We start from the raw sequence: 17,995 nt of genomic DNA, 5'->3' as shown, positions 1-17,995 counted from the left end.
GGATGCGAAGCCAATCGTTGCCCCCTTGGTGTTTAATAAATTGAATTGGTGTGGGTTTCGGTGTTTTGGAGGGCGAACGGTGCCATTTAATATAGTTTAGAACTATGATTCAGCAAGTCAAAATTCTTATTTCAAAAGGGGCGCATTGGTGTGATATTTTTCCAGAAACTGAAAGGGGGGTCAGGGCAGCCCCAAATCCGCCACTGATACAGGAAAATAACTCCGGCTTCATGTGTCTCTTTCAGTGCTCATTTGCACCGCAAGGACGTCCCCCCTCCTTAACGACTGGTTACGTTCGGTGCACCTTTTCATGAAACTAGTGAGAAAAAATTTAATAGCCTTTAATGGGCTTAGACAAAATTCTTTATCTACTTAACCTTCCAAATAACCGTCACGCTTGCTTTTTTAATGGCACATTTCGCGCAATGTCCACCACACCGTCACTCTCCAAACCCTATCAACAAACATTTGCCAAAAACATTTTATCGAAAACGAGGTAATTGTGTGGAAAGCGACACTCCAATCTCGCAAAGAACTGTGGGAACATAAACCTCCTACTTTTAATCTCGTGATGCACAGTCCATAGCCCCTGATGCTTTATTTTACACTCAGGGTTATTGTTAGGTCATATGAGATAAGTTGTTCCGACAGCAAACATACCTTACAGAGCAGACGGTAAAATGTGGCCAGCAAAATTACTTGTTTTAATTTTGTGCTTCTCATGTATTGAGCCAGCACTGGGACAATATCATGGTAGTGGTAAGAGAGAGAAATCAAATACTTTTGTGATAGACCATTTACTAGATAAGAAAAGAATAATTTATTTGCAATTTATCGATGGCCATATACATGTGTCATACACTGTCTTCGTATTAGCTATATAATTGATAAACCTTACCAACTGTACGGACTTTAACGTACACTGACGGGTATGATGTGGTGGTGGGGGGATGACATAGAGGGCATATGCTCCTTTACTTTCCTCAAGTGAGAAGAGCAGACTAAGGACTGCTGTTTCAGTGGGTGAAAGCTAGCGTTTTTTGTAGAATTGTAAAATTAAGTTTTCATGTGTTTCAGTTATAGCCAAGTTTCCATGATGAATGAAATGCCCCCTTTCTCCGTCAGCATTTTTAGTTTGTTTGTTTTCAGAATCAAAGGTAGACTTACAATTCTCAGAAGGTTCAGTCCACCTTGAAATTGGAGAAACACATACAGTTACACTAAGATTAAGGTGAGAAATAGGATTTTGTTAATATGTGGTCACATTATGTTGGCTTCCACTTTAAACCAGTTATATTAATTTTTACAAATGTACAGCTATATATGCAGATAGTTATACTTTACAATTGATCTTTTCGAAGTGCAGGATTTGTAAAGTGTACTTCAATCTAGTTTTTATCTTGATTTTTTTTATGAAACTAAAACACAAGGCAATGCTTTATTTCATAATTATAAAACTTTTACAGTATGAAAATATGTGATAATGTCATCTTTGCAGATTGAAAAGCCATATGAATACCATGTTTATATTAAAGGGATAACTTTTCATATGAGATCTATATTTCACAATAAAAACATTGTAAACAACTCATAGAAATATAATATATTCTGTTTTACCACAAAAAAGGCAGTTATAGCTGTAATTCTGATATCTGAGCTTGTCATCGGATCACGTGACCTCCACAGATGGCTTTACTCTGTAATAATCTTATGAGATTATTACCAAAAAAAAAAAAAAAAAAACTTTTTAGAAAAAAAGCCAGAGACTAACTTTGAATTTAGAAATGGACTCATTAATCATTGGTAAGAATGGGAAAATTGTCGTTTATCCAAGAAAATTCATTTTTGGCCAAAACGAATAGTTATTATCCCTTTAATATTGATAGCATAGTTTGAATATATTGTATTGTATAATAATGGTATAAATAGCTTTTAACTGATACCAGACTTGCTTGTGTCATCATGCCAACACACTGAGTTAGTCTGAGAAGGACATTTAAAAGTATGACACACACACACACACATACACACACACACACACACACACACTGGCGTACACACAGAAAAATAGTCAAAAGTGTTTCATATATTTTTTCATATGTCAATATTCATATATTGTTGTGATACACCATATAAACATTTATTGCACTTTATTATAATTTGAACATGAACTACATGCATGGTGCATCTACAAGAATAAGCTAGTTGATATATGTTTTTATTGCTTGTTAAAATTTATCTGAAGGAAAGGGATATCACTTATGCCCAGTATGATAACTATGAGTTATTTTACACAAGCATCAGCACAAAGGTGGTATAACAGGTATGATGATACTGTCATGGTTTTATTCCAGTGAACCAAGCACAGAGAACACCACCCTGAGCTTCAACTACCAAGAGGGAGACAAAAAGCCACAGCCTTTCCAAGACACTGAAATCATCAAGACACTCTCTAGCATAGTTTTAGTGGAAAATAAGACAGAGAGTGCTCACATACCACTGATAGGAGAGCATCCAGGTCATGTGATCCTAGGGCTGAATGATTCAACAAATGAATCAAAAGCATTTGATGAGTATGTTTCCCGCTCATTTGTGCCTTGTGGTGTATAATTTTTAAAGATGTTTTTTGTACAAAATATGGATGCAGAGATTTTTTAAATCAAAAATAACTTATCACATGCATGTTAAACTGCTGGATTTTGTGTTTTGTTGTTAAAAAATGTTAGATATTTCTTAAGGTATTCTTATAAATAAATCTTAATAATATTTGATTGAAGGTGAAGTTTTTCTCTTTTTTCTTTCAGTGAACAAAATATATTAAGTGTTTTCATTTTTTTCAGTGTTATTGTTATTTCAATTGTTGAAACTTGTTCTTTTTGTTTCAGCCTTTTCCATGTGTTTGTGAGGGTGTCAGTGGTGCATAGCCTTCCACTGGTGACTGTAAATGCGGTGATAGGATGGATATACTTTGTTGCTTGGTCTGTTTCATTTTATCCTCAAGTTTATGAAAACTGGAGGAGAAAAAGGTGAGCTTTGTAAGCCTTACTCTCAACAGTGTTCATAATATTTTCAAGAGAAATGTAGTTTTAATGATAAGCCATTTTGCTTTCCTGGCCATTTGTTTTCACTTTATTGCAGATGCCATTTTTTTCAGTTTAAAATATTTGAATTTGATTACTTTACTGAAGGATGTTTTTCTCAATATCAAATTGTATTAGCTTTGTGAATGATAAAATGAATCTTTTAAAAAGACAATTTATGCAGTGCATTCTTTTTAGTGTGATTGGTTTGAACTTTGATTTCTTGTCATACAACATCACTGGATTTGTTGCCTATGGAGTCTTCAATGTGGGGATGTTCTGGATACCAAGCATAGAGGTTAGCATGCCTTTGACGCATCTGACTCTGACATGTCGAAATATGTCAGTTGATATAGAAAAATCTCTTAGGAAGAAAAAAAAGATTTAATTATTTTTTGCCTATCATCTTGACCATTATGAGAATAGCTTGTTTTCTGGAGAACTAGTCTGTCAGAGACAACGTTTGCAAGTCTCCCTTATGTTTGATTTCATGAATACCATATTAAATTACAGGCTGAATATAAGGACTTGCATCCTAGAGGGGTGAACCCAGTACAGTTAAATGATGTGGTGTTCACACTTCATGCCATCTTTGTTACCACCATTACCATTATACAGTGCTTTATATATGATGTAAGTTTTACTTGAGTAAGGGGGGGGGGTTGTGATTGGCAAAGATCTATTGGGAAAATTGTGCTGTTGTAAACTTGTACAGGAGATACCAAATGTACAATGAAGTAAGCCCATTTTAGCATTATTTTTGGACAAGATAGAAGTTTTAATCTTATTATAATATGAAAGAGGTTTTTTAAATTCCTTCAACTAGTTTGAGCAGGCTTATGTGGATTCTTATATTTTCAGCGAGGAGGTCAGAGAGTGTCTTATGTAGCACGCGTTCTACTTGCTGTTGCCTGGATAGTTGCCATTGTGGGACTGATCCTTGGATTTTGCAAAGTCATCACTTGGCTGACTTTTGTCTATTTTTTCTCATACATCAAATTAGCAATAACACTTATCAAGTATGTACCTCAGGTGAGTTTTGTCATGTGCAGACACTATAAGTATTAATATGTATTCCCATTGCCTATGTCTGTGTCTTTGCTGTTGCTATTAGACACACTTTGACACCATTATTGCCAAACCACATATTTATTTTACTTGTAATTTTATTTGCTGGTATTTTTTTCTTACAGTAGAATTGAAGATCATACCCCAAAACCAGCAAAATAGAATACTTGTATATGAATAATATTTATAAAGTCCCTTGTCACTTCCTTGGCCAGTTTTGGCCAAAATTGTCTGTTTTTGATGAGGTATATTATATGTATTTTGTGTATGTGTATATGATACAAAACTTGGCATATTTTATTTCCAGGCCTATATGAACTTTAGAAGAAAAAGCACAGAAGGCTGGAGCATAGGCAATGTACTGTTAGATTTCACTGGGGGGACTTTGAGCCTGCTGCAGATGTTCCTCATTGCTTATAATTACAGTATGTACATAAATTATGTTCATTTGCTATATTTAAATATTCTTTGACCCCTTAGTGACATGATAGAATGACTGAAATATTTGTGAAACAGGATGCTACATATGACTTCAGATATTGTTTCAAGTTACAGAAGAGCTCTGGTAGTTGAAATGTAAACTTGCTTTCTTTTATATTTCAGATGACTGGGGGTCTCTGTTTGGTGACCCTACCAAATTTGGCCTTGGTGCTTTCTCCATACTGTTCGATATTCTCTTTATTACACAACACTACTGCTTATACAGACATTCCAAGCCAGGATACAAACCTATCAATGAAGCCAGTGAAAGAGAAAGTACAGAAAAGTCCAATGCACAACGGGATATTTCACCAGTGCTTTATGATACAGAGAGATAACATAGTAGGAGGGTTGTAAAGAATATGAGGCAAAACGGGGAAAGCAGGGGTACAAGTGCCCCCCCTCCCCCCCCCCCCCCCCCCCCCCCCCACACACACACACACACACACACGTGAGACATGTTAAGTAAATAATAATTCATCACCATTACCCTCCTTTAATTACTTAACTCCTGTATTTCTATGGACAGTGGACAGCATATTTTAAAAGTGTGATGAAAATCAGTCCGTGCTATATCGATTATTTTGCAGTCTGAAATATTACAATTTTCAGGTAGAAGAATTCCATTGTATCACAACCTGGTATTTTTATGAGATTAGACATTTGAAATGATGAAGAAGTACTCAAAATTCTTTGAGCTGGGGATGTGCCATTTCTTTTCTGAAATATAACAAGTAATTTCAGTGTTATTTAAATTGGTTAATTGTGCAAGAAAAATAATTATTTGTTATATATACTGTTTACTTATTTTCTATAAGCAACTTAATTTTGATTAATTTAATTTTCTGTATTTTTTACAGTATATGACCATTTGCAGTTTGGTTACTTTAACAGTAACTGATCATATCAGTTCTTTTTTTCTTACTATATGATATTGTATCTTAGTTTAAAAGACTGTGATCTGATGAAGGTTTTTGAGTCTGATGAAAGTGCAATAAAAAAATCTGATTTTGATTAGTGGCACTGGTGTTTTCGATCAGTACTTTTTTACCTGCAACATGGCAACTTTGCACTTGTTGAAGTTACAAAAGATGAAGCATAATGAAGAAACGGCATGCAGTCTCAGTTTTAAAAGGTGCCCAGTTAAAAATTTTACCTGTGAAAAATTCCTACTTGACAAATTTTCTTGGGTAAATGGTATTTTTTTCTCTGGCTAACCAAGCTTTGTTCCTCCTTTCCTGAGGTTTGCCTTCACACTATTGATAGGGGAAGAATATGAAGCCCATAAGCTTGAGTGCTAGTTTTTTTAACTCTGCCATCATTAACTTTTTGTTTGCCACTTAAAACTCAAGATTGTTGACAGGTGGTTAAGATTATCCAAAGGTGATAAATTGGATTATTTTGGCAACATCAATTTATGGCATTAATCTGTAAGATAAAGATTTGTTTTATATATCTTTTATTGAAAACTTGTTTGATATTTTGCATTTTTGAAGTCCTTATGTTTTATGTTATATGTTCCTGAAGTATTTTATAGTAGGTTGTTAAATTAGAATTTAATACCATAAGTACAGTAGGGAACAAGGCCCTTGAATATTTAATTTGATCTTTTTCTTGCTTCATCAACAAAAAAAAAATTCGTTTCAGTGATTTTTAAAATGTCTACATATTTTGATTTTCTTTTGGGCGAGGGTCAGGGAGGTTGGGGGGCGTCTCGATAGTCCGAAGGTTCATTGGTCCGAAAAGTGGTAACATTTTCAGCGGTTTTTTAATCAAGGGTTCATTGGTCCGAAGGTTCTATAGTGAATATTCAGACCAATGAACATTCGGACTATTGAACCTTTGGACTATTGCTACAGCCCCAGGAGGTTGCAGTAGTTGAGACAAACTGTTTTTGAAGAGAATTGTGGCCAATGTAGGTTTCACAGGGGCGATTCCAGGTTTTTTTGAAAGGGAGGAAACCAGTTTATCTTTTAGAATGACAGGACTCGGATGTGAAGCCACCCTTGCCCCCTTGGTGTGGGGTTCAGTGTTTTGGAGGGCAAACGGTGCCATTTGGTGTAGTTTAGAACTATGATTCAAATCTTAAAAATTGTAATATCAAGAGGGGAATATTGGTGTGAAAAATTTCCCCCAGAATTCGAAGGGGAGGGGGTCAGGACTGCATTATTTTGTGCTATCTGGTCCATGTACAGTGTACCAGTAAGTACCATAAAGATACCCAAGCTACCCAAGCATGGATTTCTGTAATTTTTTTTATCAATTTGATATACATTTTTCATGCTAATTTACTGTAAAACGTGAAGACATGTAATTAGTTTAAAAAAACTTGAGGTGAATGGAGGTTGTAATACATCTGACTGCACAACTTGTCACTCAAAAGCATGAAAAATTGTTGGCGTTACCTGTAGATCTACCGCGGTACCTACGGTGGTACAGGTATAAGTTTTTGTGCGACTCTATATATTTTCTTTTCCCTTTTTCTTCAAGAAAATTTATTTGGAGTTTAGGTTAATAATAATTTGGCCTCGGCGAATGGAGTTTGAAAAATAACAATTACCAAAAAAAAAAAAAAAAAAAAAAATGCGTGAAAATACCCTACTCTATATGTCGTTTGCTCAAGGTTATTTACAGGTAGATTGTTACAGTGTAAACAAAGTCACGTGACAGCTGTGGGTTTGCCTGATTAAGGCGGGAAGTAGTGCAGTCGGAGCAGGCCTTACTTATCACGTTCGTCCGTGATATGATATTTCATTTTTCCTCTTTCAATTCTGTAGTAACTACTTTCAAAGAATTACACGATATTTTCTTATTATCATGTCCCGTGATTTTGTGAGGAAAGTAATTAACGTTAAGCCTGCATACATTTTGAAAATATTAATCATCAGATTCATCCGCAGAAGTAGTCCTTCTCAAATGTTTCTTTTAATGAATACAGTAGCAAAAGAAATAAGATGTGCGTATTTTTAAAGATAATGAATAAAGAAAAATTTCCCATTGGTGTTTTATAGATAAGTGTGATGATATAAAAAAAGATTTAAAAATAATTTATGACGTCATTGCGGACGAATCGAATATTCTGGGTCAAATGCAAGAAGGCTTTGTTGCCCTTTTCTAATCGTTACGCACGCCTTTGGTGGGAATACCGGTGTACAAACGTGGAGGGCTGGATTTAATCTACACTTTAGGTGAGTTTGACTTGAGATGGATTACAGTAAATTGTTTTAATGCAAACAAAGTGTATGGCACTTTCAGTGCATGATATTCTTCTGTCTGTTTATGAGCTTGATTTGAAATGATATTCAATGTAGATATCAGGTAGATTAGTGTTAACATATACTGTATCCTGGTTCTTGACTCTAAGGATGCCACATGTTTATGCCTTATACTTTGTTGAAATCTGATGTGTAGAACTACCCCTATCTAATAGATGTTGCATGGGCGAAGTGCTGAAGTTAAATGTATCCGATTTGAAGCACTGCTTACGGCGTTGGAGAGCAGCCATAGCCGGCGAACTAAACAAATAAATGATATTCAAAATAAAAGACGTTGGGCCTCAGGCTCAAGATGAGTTTATGGGTTTAATATTTTATCAGTGTACTGTGCCCACAAGGAGAGCAAATAGTGTGGCTAACTAACTACGAAATAATATTTTATTCCAAATTATAAATGTAGATATTCTCATGTTGCAAATGGGCTGGGCGAAGCAGCGTCTAGAAAACAAATTTAAGATCCCAGTCTAAACAGTGATGTTGACATTGCTGTTATCTCTATGTCAAAGGAAACAGTTGTGAAGCAGAGAATGTGAATTTAAAAAAGTGAAGTCTGGGTCACAGATAGTGATGTTAAGATCTGCTATCATTGTCCTCATATGCCTCATAATATATGATGGCATATATGATTAATTATTCATGCGCTATAGTATTAGAAGCATTAACTTGTTAATAGAGCCCTTGCCTTATCAGTTGAGTATGCACATTGACTTGTTTAAGAAAATGAAGATTGTTAATCACCTTTGAATCACTCTATGAGAATACTTTCAGTAAAAGTTTAATTTTATTTCAATCATGTGGATAACTATACATTTAAAGATTGTGTATTTGCCCCATTGCAACATGGAAAATCCCTTTTAAATTCCTGTTATATGTTCTATGATATTACAACAACAAAAAATGCCTCATTATGTGGGGTTGTATTGTTCTGCTGTTTTAACATTATGAAAATTATGTGGAATTCTGATTCATACAGTAATCATAAGAAATAATTATAAATGCCTTTTATAGATCCTTGCACCAGATGTACATAATATTAAGGTAAAGACTCCACATTAGTTGTAGTTATACTGTCTCCTCATATGGTAAAGCATTTATAGATGTGTCATATCTGTGGTTTGTTGTAGTACTGATGTTGTGACTATTACCAGTATCATGGTTATTACTGGCTGCTATGAATAACTATATAGTGGACAGACAGTATGCTTGGAATGTCCAGGAAGCGATGGTCACTTTTACTCTGCTCTTGCCCACTCACTGATATGCCATTTGCTATTATACTGATACATAAATCTCAGGGCACTCCTGTGGTTAAAAGATGCGAGCAGCAAAAGGGGGAGGGGCATAAGAGAAGCCACTGAGCCACCAATACTGTTGATGTCTTTTGCTTGTTTTACAATTTGAGCATCTTGAATCATGTAGAACTTTATCAGTAGTTCAAGTTGAAGAGAAGCTTTTATGTGAAGTTGCTTTTCTCATCTGCACATTAATTTAGGAAGAGAGGAACTGCTGGAGGGGGCTGGTAAAGTATAGGCTGCTTTATGTCACTCAGTTTTTGTTATTGAAAAGGATCATTGTATTTTCAGGCTTGGTGCCTTAGAAGCCATCATAGTTTTCTAAAATTTCAAACCTGGTGCTATATATTTTCAAACCCTGGGAGCCTAATAACTGTAGATGTGAGCGTGTTATATGAACCTGACAAACCAAATAATAAGGTGGGCGTCAAGGAGAGGCATGAGTCACCAGCGTCTCTTGCTGCATGCATCACAACCGTTATATTTCACTCAAGACACATGTGCAGTGGTGATTTTTGTATTGATTTTTTGTAGAGCACTAGGAAACTGTGTCACAATGGAGCTTTGATGCTTTGTGAACCTTTCCATAGATAAGTAACATTCTGTGACTAGTGTATGATATATTGCATGGTCTTGATTCTTGGTAATACTCATGTCTAGACGGTATGGAATTCATATTTGTCAACAAATTGCTGTGGGATGCATTGTGCATATTAGTAAAAAGAAAATGCCCATTTACAAGCAAAATGAAACTCGCATTGCTTTGATATATATACTGCTGCAAGTGGATAAATACCATGCCACATTCTTAAGGGGTGAACTGAATATTGCCTTTACTGCAAAAAGTATTCTCTGTGGTTTGTGTGTAATATGGTTTTGCTTATATACCAAAAGCTGGATGGTCTTTGAGTATCAAACATTTCTTTTTTTTTATTACTAGTAAATTTAATTTTCAAATTGTTGTTTTTCAATTAATAATTCCACTTCAGATGTACAACACCTTAGTATTTAGAGATGTTAATGCTTTATTCAAATTAGAGCAAGGTAAATGTGTATGTTAATGCTCCTTGGCCTTTGATTTTAAAACTTCCATGATAAGAAGTGAAATTGTGCTGTTTTCTCCCAGTCCCATCCGTGAAATGTTTCTAACATTGTGATAAGGGGTCCGCATTCTTTGATTTGGACCATGTATGAATGAAAAGTTTCTTTTAGTGTTGCCATTTCATGAGTGATAGTAATAGAACTGATATGTTATCACAGGAAAGTTGTTGCCCCTCTTGCTTTCAAGTGCTGCAGCTGTGTTGTACACCTTGTTCAAAAATGAAATACTGCCCTGGTCTCGCTTTCATTCATGAGGAAAGGACACTCTTCACTGTTGCAAGGATATTTGGTTGTGGCTGTGTGTTTATCTGTTATTTATGAGTATCAGTCCCTTTGTGACTGAATTAAGAAGGTAGAATAATGCAGCCTTCATTATTACCAGCTCTCTGAAATGCGTGATATCACTTTGTATGAATGGCTGATAAGAACAGATTATTCATAACATGATCCAGTTTCAGTTATCTGATCTAGGTAGTATCCACACAGTGACTAATAAATTACATAAAAAAGGAAATCCTGTATTTGAAATAAGAACAATTTGTCTATTGCAGGCCCCGCAAGCTCCCCCCAGTCCTAAGCAATGGCAGATGATTCTGAAAAGATCCCAGACAGTCCTGGCAAAGAGGTAAGACTTATATAATATACTGCATCTCTTACATTAGGTGTAGTACAGACAAAGAGGTGAGACTGTCTAATATAATATTATGTGCTATGCTGTGTCTTACATTCGGGGTAATTCAGGTATGAAGGAGGCATGCTGAGATGAAACTCCTCATTTGTGAGCCTCAACTGATTTAAGATTATGTAATTGAATTGGCATGTATACACTTTACATGAAGAAGGTAAGAAACTAACCCTACCAATGAACCCTCCCTCCATCTCTGCCAAAATGTGAATGCTTTAAATTATAGAGGTGAGTTCAGAATATAATTGGGATATTTTAGGTACCTTTAGCAGAATTCATGGTAATAAAATCTCCTGAAAGATTTATCCTCCTGATATTTCTGTTTTGATAAGTAGCATGGAACAACATAAAACTGGAAGCAACTTTACACCTGCACACCTAATTGAGTAATTTTTTTAAACATGGTCAAATCCAAAAAAATTATTTCCAGCAATTGAAGTAAGTAATACCCTACCCATACCTCATACATAAAATAAATCTGTAAAAAATGTACATGTATTCATGTGATAGTTTCTCATTTTCTCAACTACCACTGATAACATAGCAGATGGTATGGAACAGACATTTTAATTGATTTTATATCAGTTGAAGTAATCCCAAGTCACTTGGCATTGCTAACAGCTATTACCAGGGACTGGGTACATTGTTCAATGATGCAATATTTGCCACATGATGTACATGTGTTTGCTTTTATTGTTATGTATGTTGGAAAATTATGTTAAGTATATTTCATATTGTTATATAGAGTTATAGAGTGGATAGGAACTCCAAATAATATATCCTTCATGGCCAGAGGGGAAGTATGCCTTGGCATATTATTTCTCAATGGCGTATTTACCTGTTTGATAAGCTCTTGCTCTGGAATACTACACACTGCCAGTGGGACAATTTGGTTAGATTTATTAAATAAAAGCTCATCAGTAATTTTTTTTATATAGATTTGGCTCTAATATAAACTGTATTTTGCCTACCATTTGGGTATTTAGAAGTTCATTTGGATGTTGTGGGTTAAAGGGTATGTTGATAGGTTTTTATTGAACCATATTCATTAACCCTGCTTTTCTATTTACTGTTTGTAGTTTGTTTATAAAAATAGTCCATTTCGGTGCATTCAGGCTTGTGATATGCAACCTTCCTTATAGAGAAATGGTATTTATACAATAACTTTGTATGCCAACCTGAAGCTGAAAATACTTTTATTTTCACTTTCAAATGAATTTCTTTCACTCTTTCTTTTTGAAAAAAAGTTCATTTAATCTAACCAAAGCCCAAAGGAGTGCATGTTTATAATATTAAAGAAAGACGCAGTAACTGTGAACGTACAGTATTTCCTGTTGTCATAGAACAAAGAGCATGTTTTGGAAGTGAGACAGCTTCATTCATAGTCCGGTCACATAATGTCACAGCCCCCACGTCACACAACATGGTGGTAGATAAGAGTGGAGAAACATGTAACTTGACAGAACCTTCACCTTTGTAGCTTTATCAGGCCCTCTGATTGGATCTCTTATGTTTGAATTACTGATAGTGTGATGTTCACAGGTAAGGGGGATGTGATCTGTATTGTCCAGGCTTTGAATAGATGTAGCCCTCTGATACTTATGGGTCTCTCTCTCCATGCAGCAGGTGAGTAAGAGGACAGGAATGTGCTGTCCCACATTGGGAAGACATATCAGGTAGGTTGTATGTGACCTAGATATAGAACCGGGTACACAGGTAGGTCAGATACAGCCCTCCATTAAACCGTCACAATTTCAAATGATCCATTCATGACGTGTGTCTTATCAGTTATAATTTTCAGTGTAAATGAGGTGGGTCAGGGAAGGATTAGTGATAAGTTGTTTATTTTAATGTATATTGATCTTTTGTTGGGTTTATGAGTAAAATTAGTTTTACCTTCTCTGCTCATGTGTACTTTACAGCTGATCAATACATGTAATGGATTACTAAACTAGTCAGGCTTTGCAGCTAGCAGCCATTGCTTGACATATTACAAGCTAAAAGGTTTGTCATGTAAGGGAGTTACATGAGAGCAAGAATTATATGGATGACAAGTTGGTGATGCTGTGTGTATTAGAGTAGGAATAACATATTTCAGTCTATTGTGGCACTGCTGTGTTACCTGTATTTGAAGCCAGTGAGAAATGCTGCCAGGTGAAGTCTATTGCTATAAGTAACTTGACCTGCAGGCCTATCTCTGGCTCCAATCTTATAGCACAGGTAAAAGATGCCACAAAAAGACATTGATCAAACTAATTGTACCAACTAGAAAAAGCCAAGTTTACAGTAGTCTGCTTTTTATATTGGTGCCATTTTCTTTTTCGTTAAAAAAAATGAGTCAATATTATATATTCTTAGATATCATGTTTGCCAAAATGCACTGCATAAATATGCATCTGTTGTCAAAACAATTTCAGGAGAGGTTATAAGATTGCCATGTAATTATCCCACTAAATGCCAAGTTGTTGCGCAAAGAGTGCAAACATAGTTGGATCGCAGTACTTCCAATAGAGCCACGAGTAATGTTGTTGCTCGCTTATTTTGGGTCCCCCTCTTTAATTACAGCCGGCTGACCTGGATACCACACAGCAGAGTGTAGACCAAGAAGAAGAAAAGCCCAAGGACCAGACTCCACCCCCAGCTGAACCCAGCCCTAAGAAAGAGAAAGCAAAAAAGGAAAAGGTCAAGAAAGAAAAGGAAAAGTCGCCCAAGAAAGCCCCTACCACACGAAGCTCCAAGATGGTGGCCTGTAGGGTGCTGTTGCTAGATGGAACGGATCAGGAAATTGAAGTAGAGGTAAGGGAATGTGAGATGGTTGGAATGTTCCAGCCGAGCATAACCGTAACGTAATAGGTGAATCTGAAAGGTGTGAGTTATCCATATGGAATTTTGTCAGTCTATATTGGCCGATTGCATTTTCTAGCTGTATTGATTTTTGTATTTACCAGTATCTCCCAACATACTTCAGACTATTGTTATGTAGCATGCACATTAAAATGTTTCATATGTCATTGAAGTGTGTATTATTTTTGCGTACCACATCAAGTGATATGATCACATTTTAAAGAATATTTAAAGTGGAGATTATCTGATATATTATTGTAAGTGTTGCTTGCCTGGATTCTGATGGATATATGTATTTTAGTCTCTCAGTGATCATGATGGTATGAAACTCCCAGTCTGTAATATTCACTGACAGGTTCAAATAGCCATCTAATGAGCCCAGTAATGTATGAATAGGCATATATAACAGCACCACTTTCCATAATAGAGAATGTTAAGAGAGAATGGCCATGGTTCAGTTGGTATTGATCAACCATTTGGAAGTGAAGTCATGTTCGAGGGATAACATGGCCACATGGTCATTAGGTGTCATATTACTGAGACAGAGCTGAAGGAATCAATATTGATTTGTTAGTATTATATTATTTAGAGTTTGCGTTTGTTCAAATCACCTGTCCACTCATTGATAGCTAGCTGAAATCATTCTAGCATGGTTATATGTTTCAAACATTAAAAGATGAATTAATTGTCAAGTATTATAGTTTTTTATTAACCAATAATTTCATTGCTTTAAAAATTTTATTTTATTCTTAAACAAAAAATCTAAAAAAAAAAAAATTGCCATCCCAGGCCCATTATGACACCAGACACAGACTTTAATCCTCTCAGAGGATAATGTGATTTGTTTGCATTTAAGAGTTTAGTCATCTCGAGGACTTGTGGAGTTCTGGTGCTGATAGCCCAGCTCAGGGCTTGTATGTAGTTCATCTGGCACATTTACAGGTATGATAAAAGATGGGCACAAGAGCGGGACTTTAGCCAACTACTGTAACTCATGCACACAGGACAGTGCCTTGAACATGTTCAAAACATGGCGCACTAAGCCAAAGCATTAATTAAAAAAAACCCCATGAAAATGAGCTTGTGTGTTGTTGTTGTTGTTAATAATTCAGTTTGCTGTCTGAGATAAATCGCACAGTAAGGACAGTGTGAAAAGAGAAATTGAGGGCAGATGAATTAGAATGGGACCATTTTTCAGAAGAATAACAGTTTTTTTTAAATTTTGTTCACAATTGAAGTTAGATTTAGATATCAACTTTATGTAAGCCTTTTTACAACACTGATTTACTATTTCTGATAAAGAGAGTTTAGTGATTTATCTTACAGGAGCTCTGTTATAACTATAGGGAGATAAGCATTTTTAAATATATTTTTAGTCAGCAAACAGGAAATGATGTCTATCTGAAGTCAAAGTATGGTGGTTAGGTTGATTTTAGTATAAAGCTACCCCAATGGATCTCTAGTTTCAAAAAAGATATTTATGGGTCATGAAGAAGCATTAACAGGCCAAAGTGAACAATACAGTAGATAGAAGGAATATTAATCACACTGGCACTGAAGTGGGTGTCCTTTTCACTCCAAGTATGTGCAGCTGTGAACATTTCTGCCTTGGCTCAACAAATGGCTTTATTGCATATCCAGTCCACTCCACACCTGTTACTTGGAATCTTGGATTTTTTTTAATGAATGTTTTTGTGTCCGGTTTCTGTTTAGTGTGTTCTGTAAATGTTAAAACTTTAAACCGACTAAAAATAGACAAACAGTGGAAAAGCAGAAAGTGAGATCATAGCAATTTTTGCATTGTCACTGGAGGTCAATAGAGTTCTGTATTTTTGTTGCACGGTATAAAATCAAATAATTTGATTTTGACAGAGATTAATGAGCCCTTTTGTTGTCACTGTGCCAATCCTTTTCACATATAAGGGAGTCCTCCTTTGAATCACAAAGAGAATCTGCATGTGTTTTGTTGAAAGGTCCCTTCTTGTTCCCACACTCCTACACATTTCTACCAGTTACACCAGCACGCACCCCATCTATTTCTCTTTCAGTAATGGGTAAATCAAGTATGCTCCTCCCATTAAGACTGAATGGAGTGGGAGAGATTGGTGACACTGGAGGCTTGGGGTCACTTACAGCAACTGCATCAGGAAGGTTGTTTTAAACGCCCATGTGGACTTAAATTTCTGTCTGCACAAGCTTTACCTGAAGCCTTAAGATTTAAGATCAGGATCTTTTTAATGATGTAATATCAAGGCTTTTTTATCAAGAATTTGTCATTCACATACATCAAAGTGGTCTACGGGGTCTTTTAAAAAGAGGTAGAGTATTTATGCTACCTGTTTCTTTCATCTCGCACTGGAAGCCAATAAAGCCATTTGTGTTGAGACATCACTATATCTGTGTCATGAATAATGGTAATTTGATGGGTTCATGGACCCATAGGTTGGAGAAGCCCTTAATCTTTGTCCATGCAGGGGTCAGTCTGTCCCTTGAGGCTGTCTTTAGTTCTGTTCTTGTTGGCCTATAACGAAGTGTTTACACTGCAGGAAGCACTTTTTTTGCACTGACAAGATTTCAGTCAGTAGATACTTGCATAACAAATTGATCAAGCCTATTTATATTTATTGAAAATGTTGGTCTTAATATTGCTTTTATTTAAAGAGATTTGTAGCCACCTCTTCTTCATTTTTTTTAATTAGTAGAAGAGAAAAGCCTTGAGTAACAGAAAGTGTTGTTGGGTATTTTAGTGGAAAAGATGATTTGTAGCACTTATTGTGTGGACATGAGGTTGAGAAAACCAAAGAAGTTTTGCATTAAATAGCAAGTACTAGCATTGGCAAGATATCTTAGAACTGTGTTTACTTGCAGTAAGGTCTTCAGACTGATTATTCTTCATCAAAAATGATGTACTGTCAATTACCCTGGAGATTGGACAGCTAAGAATAGGCGCATGGTGCAAAATTGCTTGCTGCAGGTGTTTTTATGATTATTTTTCTATACTTAACAATCTTGTAACACGTTATTACCTCGTCCTGGCAGAACTATCTACCTGTGTGTTGCTATAGGTGACAAAATTGAGAACATAGTTGACTCATGGTTTCTTCCCCCTGAAGACACAGGTGGTGCTTGATAACAGATAGGTCCCGGGGTTATATGATAAATTAAAACAGCAGGGCACCTCAGTCCATTAAACTGGCAATTTATTCTGGTCCAATTTTATGTAGCTGTCTTTACCTTCTATTAAGGAATTGTACAAGATGATATAAATTTTGGATTATATATATTTCCTTTAGTTTTCTTTAATATTTAATGTCAGCTTCCTTTTTGTTTTATTTTTAGAAACGAGCAAAGGGGCAAGTGTTGTTTGATAAAGTATGTGAAGCTGCAAACCTTATAGAGAAAGATTACTTTGGAATATCTTACAGAGATGCCACAGACACACGGGTAAGTGAAGGACTCTATTTCATGCTATAATTTGAGTGTCCTCTCAAAGGTGGCCATGTTTGATCTTGCACCCCCTTACCTTTATTAATCCTAGCCTTTTAATAGAGACTTAGTTAATATAATTATGTACATAAAGCTAAACTGGCACTCTTTGAATACTTAGTATTTGCATTGGGTTAATTTATATGTATTTTTTCCATATGTACATATTTTAAACAGACATCCTGAAACATGTGTCTGTTTGTCAGCTGTGAAATGCAGAGATGTATTGGAATGTTTGAGCAAGGTGCAATCTTGCCCACATAAGGCCTTCTAATCTGAAGATGCTGGTAGAGCCAATTTGCTGTGATGTAACTTACACCTGCCAAGCACAGCTAACAGGCTTGCACTTCAGGAACTGGCTTGCACTGGATCAAGCTTTTTTTTTTCCTCTAGTTATGAAATAAAAGAGTGTATTAGATATGGAAATTATTCCAGATAAAACACACTTGGCGTTGTATTATTTGGCAAAAAGAAAAAAAATCTATTGCTTGCCTACTTAATTGTTTTATAAAAAATTACTCTATATGCAACCATTGAAGTACATGTTTTTATATTATTTCAGTACTGGTTGGCTTTGGATAAGAAAATAAGCAAACAGATGCGTAGTAAGTATACTGTCTTTCTTAATGGTTGTAAGCTATTGGATTTGGTTTTCTGTCTTAATGTCTCCCATCTGTGTTAACA

At 35.6% G+C, this 17,995-nt stretch overlaps 2 protein-coding genes across 51 annotated transcripts in view; both read left to right on the top strand.

Annotated features, from left to right (window-relative positions):
* The first annotated feature begins 515 nt into the window (after positions 1-515).
* Positions 516-5,642, top strand: LOC106168859 (cystinosin). The gene is made up of 9 exons (XM_013548067.2): positions 516-759; positions 1,150-1,231; positions 2,355-2,573; positions 2,886-3,026; positions 3,279-3,378; positions 3,594-3,713; positions 3,942-4,112; positions 4,456-4,573; positions 4,752-5,642. Exons 1-9 carry the CDS (start codon positions 681-683, stop codon positions 4,964-4,966), a joined length of 1,245 nt encoding a protein of 414 aa, XP_013403521.2. The 5' UTR covers positions 516-680; the 3' UTR covers positions 4,967-5,642.
* Positions 5,643-7,630: 1,988 nt separating this feature from the next.
* Positions 7,631-17,995, top strand: part of LOC106168876 (protein 4.1) — a 33,851-nt gene continuing 23,486 nt past the window's right edge. For 31 of the 50 annotated variants that reach the window (XM_087009460.1, XM_087009517.1, XM_087009473.1 and 28 more), the window contains exons 1-5: positions 7,631-7,816; positions 10,848-10,921; positions 13,547-13,777; positions 17,165-17,269; positions 17,874-17,916. In XM_087009460.1, the coding sequence (XP_086865586.1) occupies positions 10,877-10,921; positions 13,547-13,777; positions 17,165-17,269; positions 17,874-17,916 (424 nt within the window). In that variant the 5' untranslated portion in view covers positions 7,631-7,816; positions 10,848-10,876. Of the gene's footprint in view, positions 7,817-9,315; positions 9,423-10,847; positions 10,922-12,360; positions 12,524-12,584; positions 12,608-12,769; positions 12,793-13,546; positions 13,778-17,164; positions 17,270-17,873; positions 17,917-17,995 lie in introns of those variants that run through there. The other 19 variants (XM_087009528.1, XM_087009478.1, XM_087009590.1 and 16 more) reach the window with 5 other exon arrangements.

Source organism: Lingula anatina, chromosome 1, assembly GCF_051362555.1.
Source record: "Lingula anatina isolate TDL-2025a chromosome 1, LinAna3.0, whole genome shotgun sequence".
Taxonomy (NCBI): domain Eukaryota; kingdom Metazoa; phylum Brachiopoda; class Lingulata; order Lingulida; family Lingulidae; genus Lingula; species Lingula anatina.
Note: the sequence above shows the minus strand (reverse complement) of the source record. Positions and strands in the feature narration are given on the sequence as shown.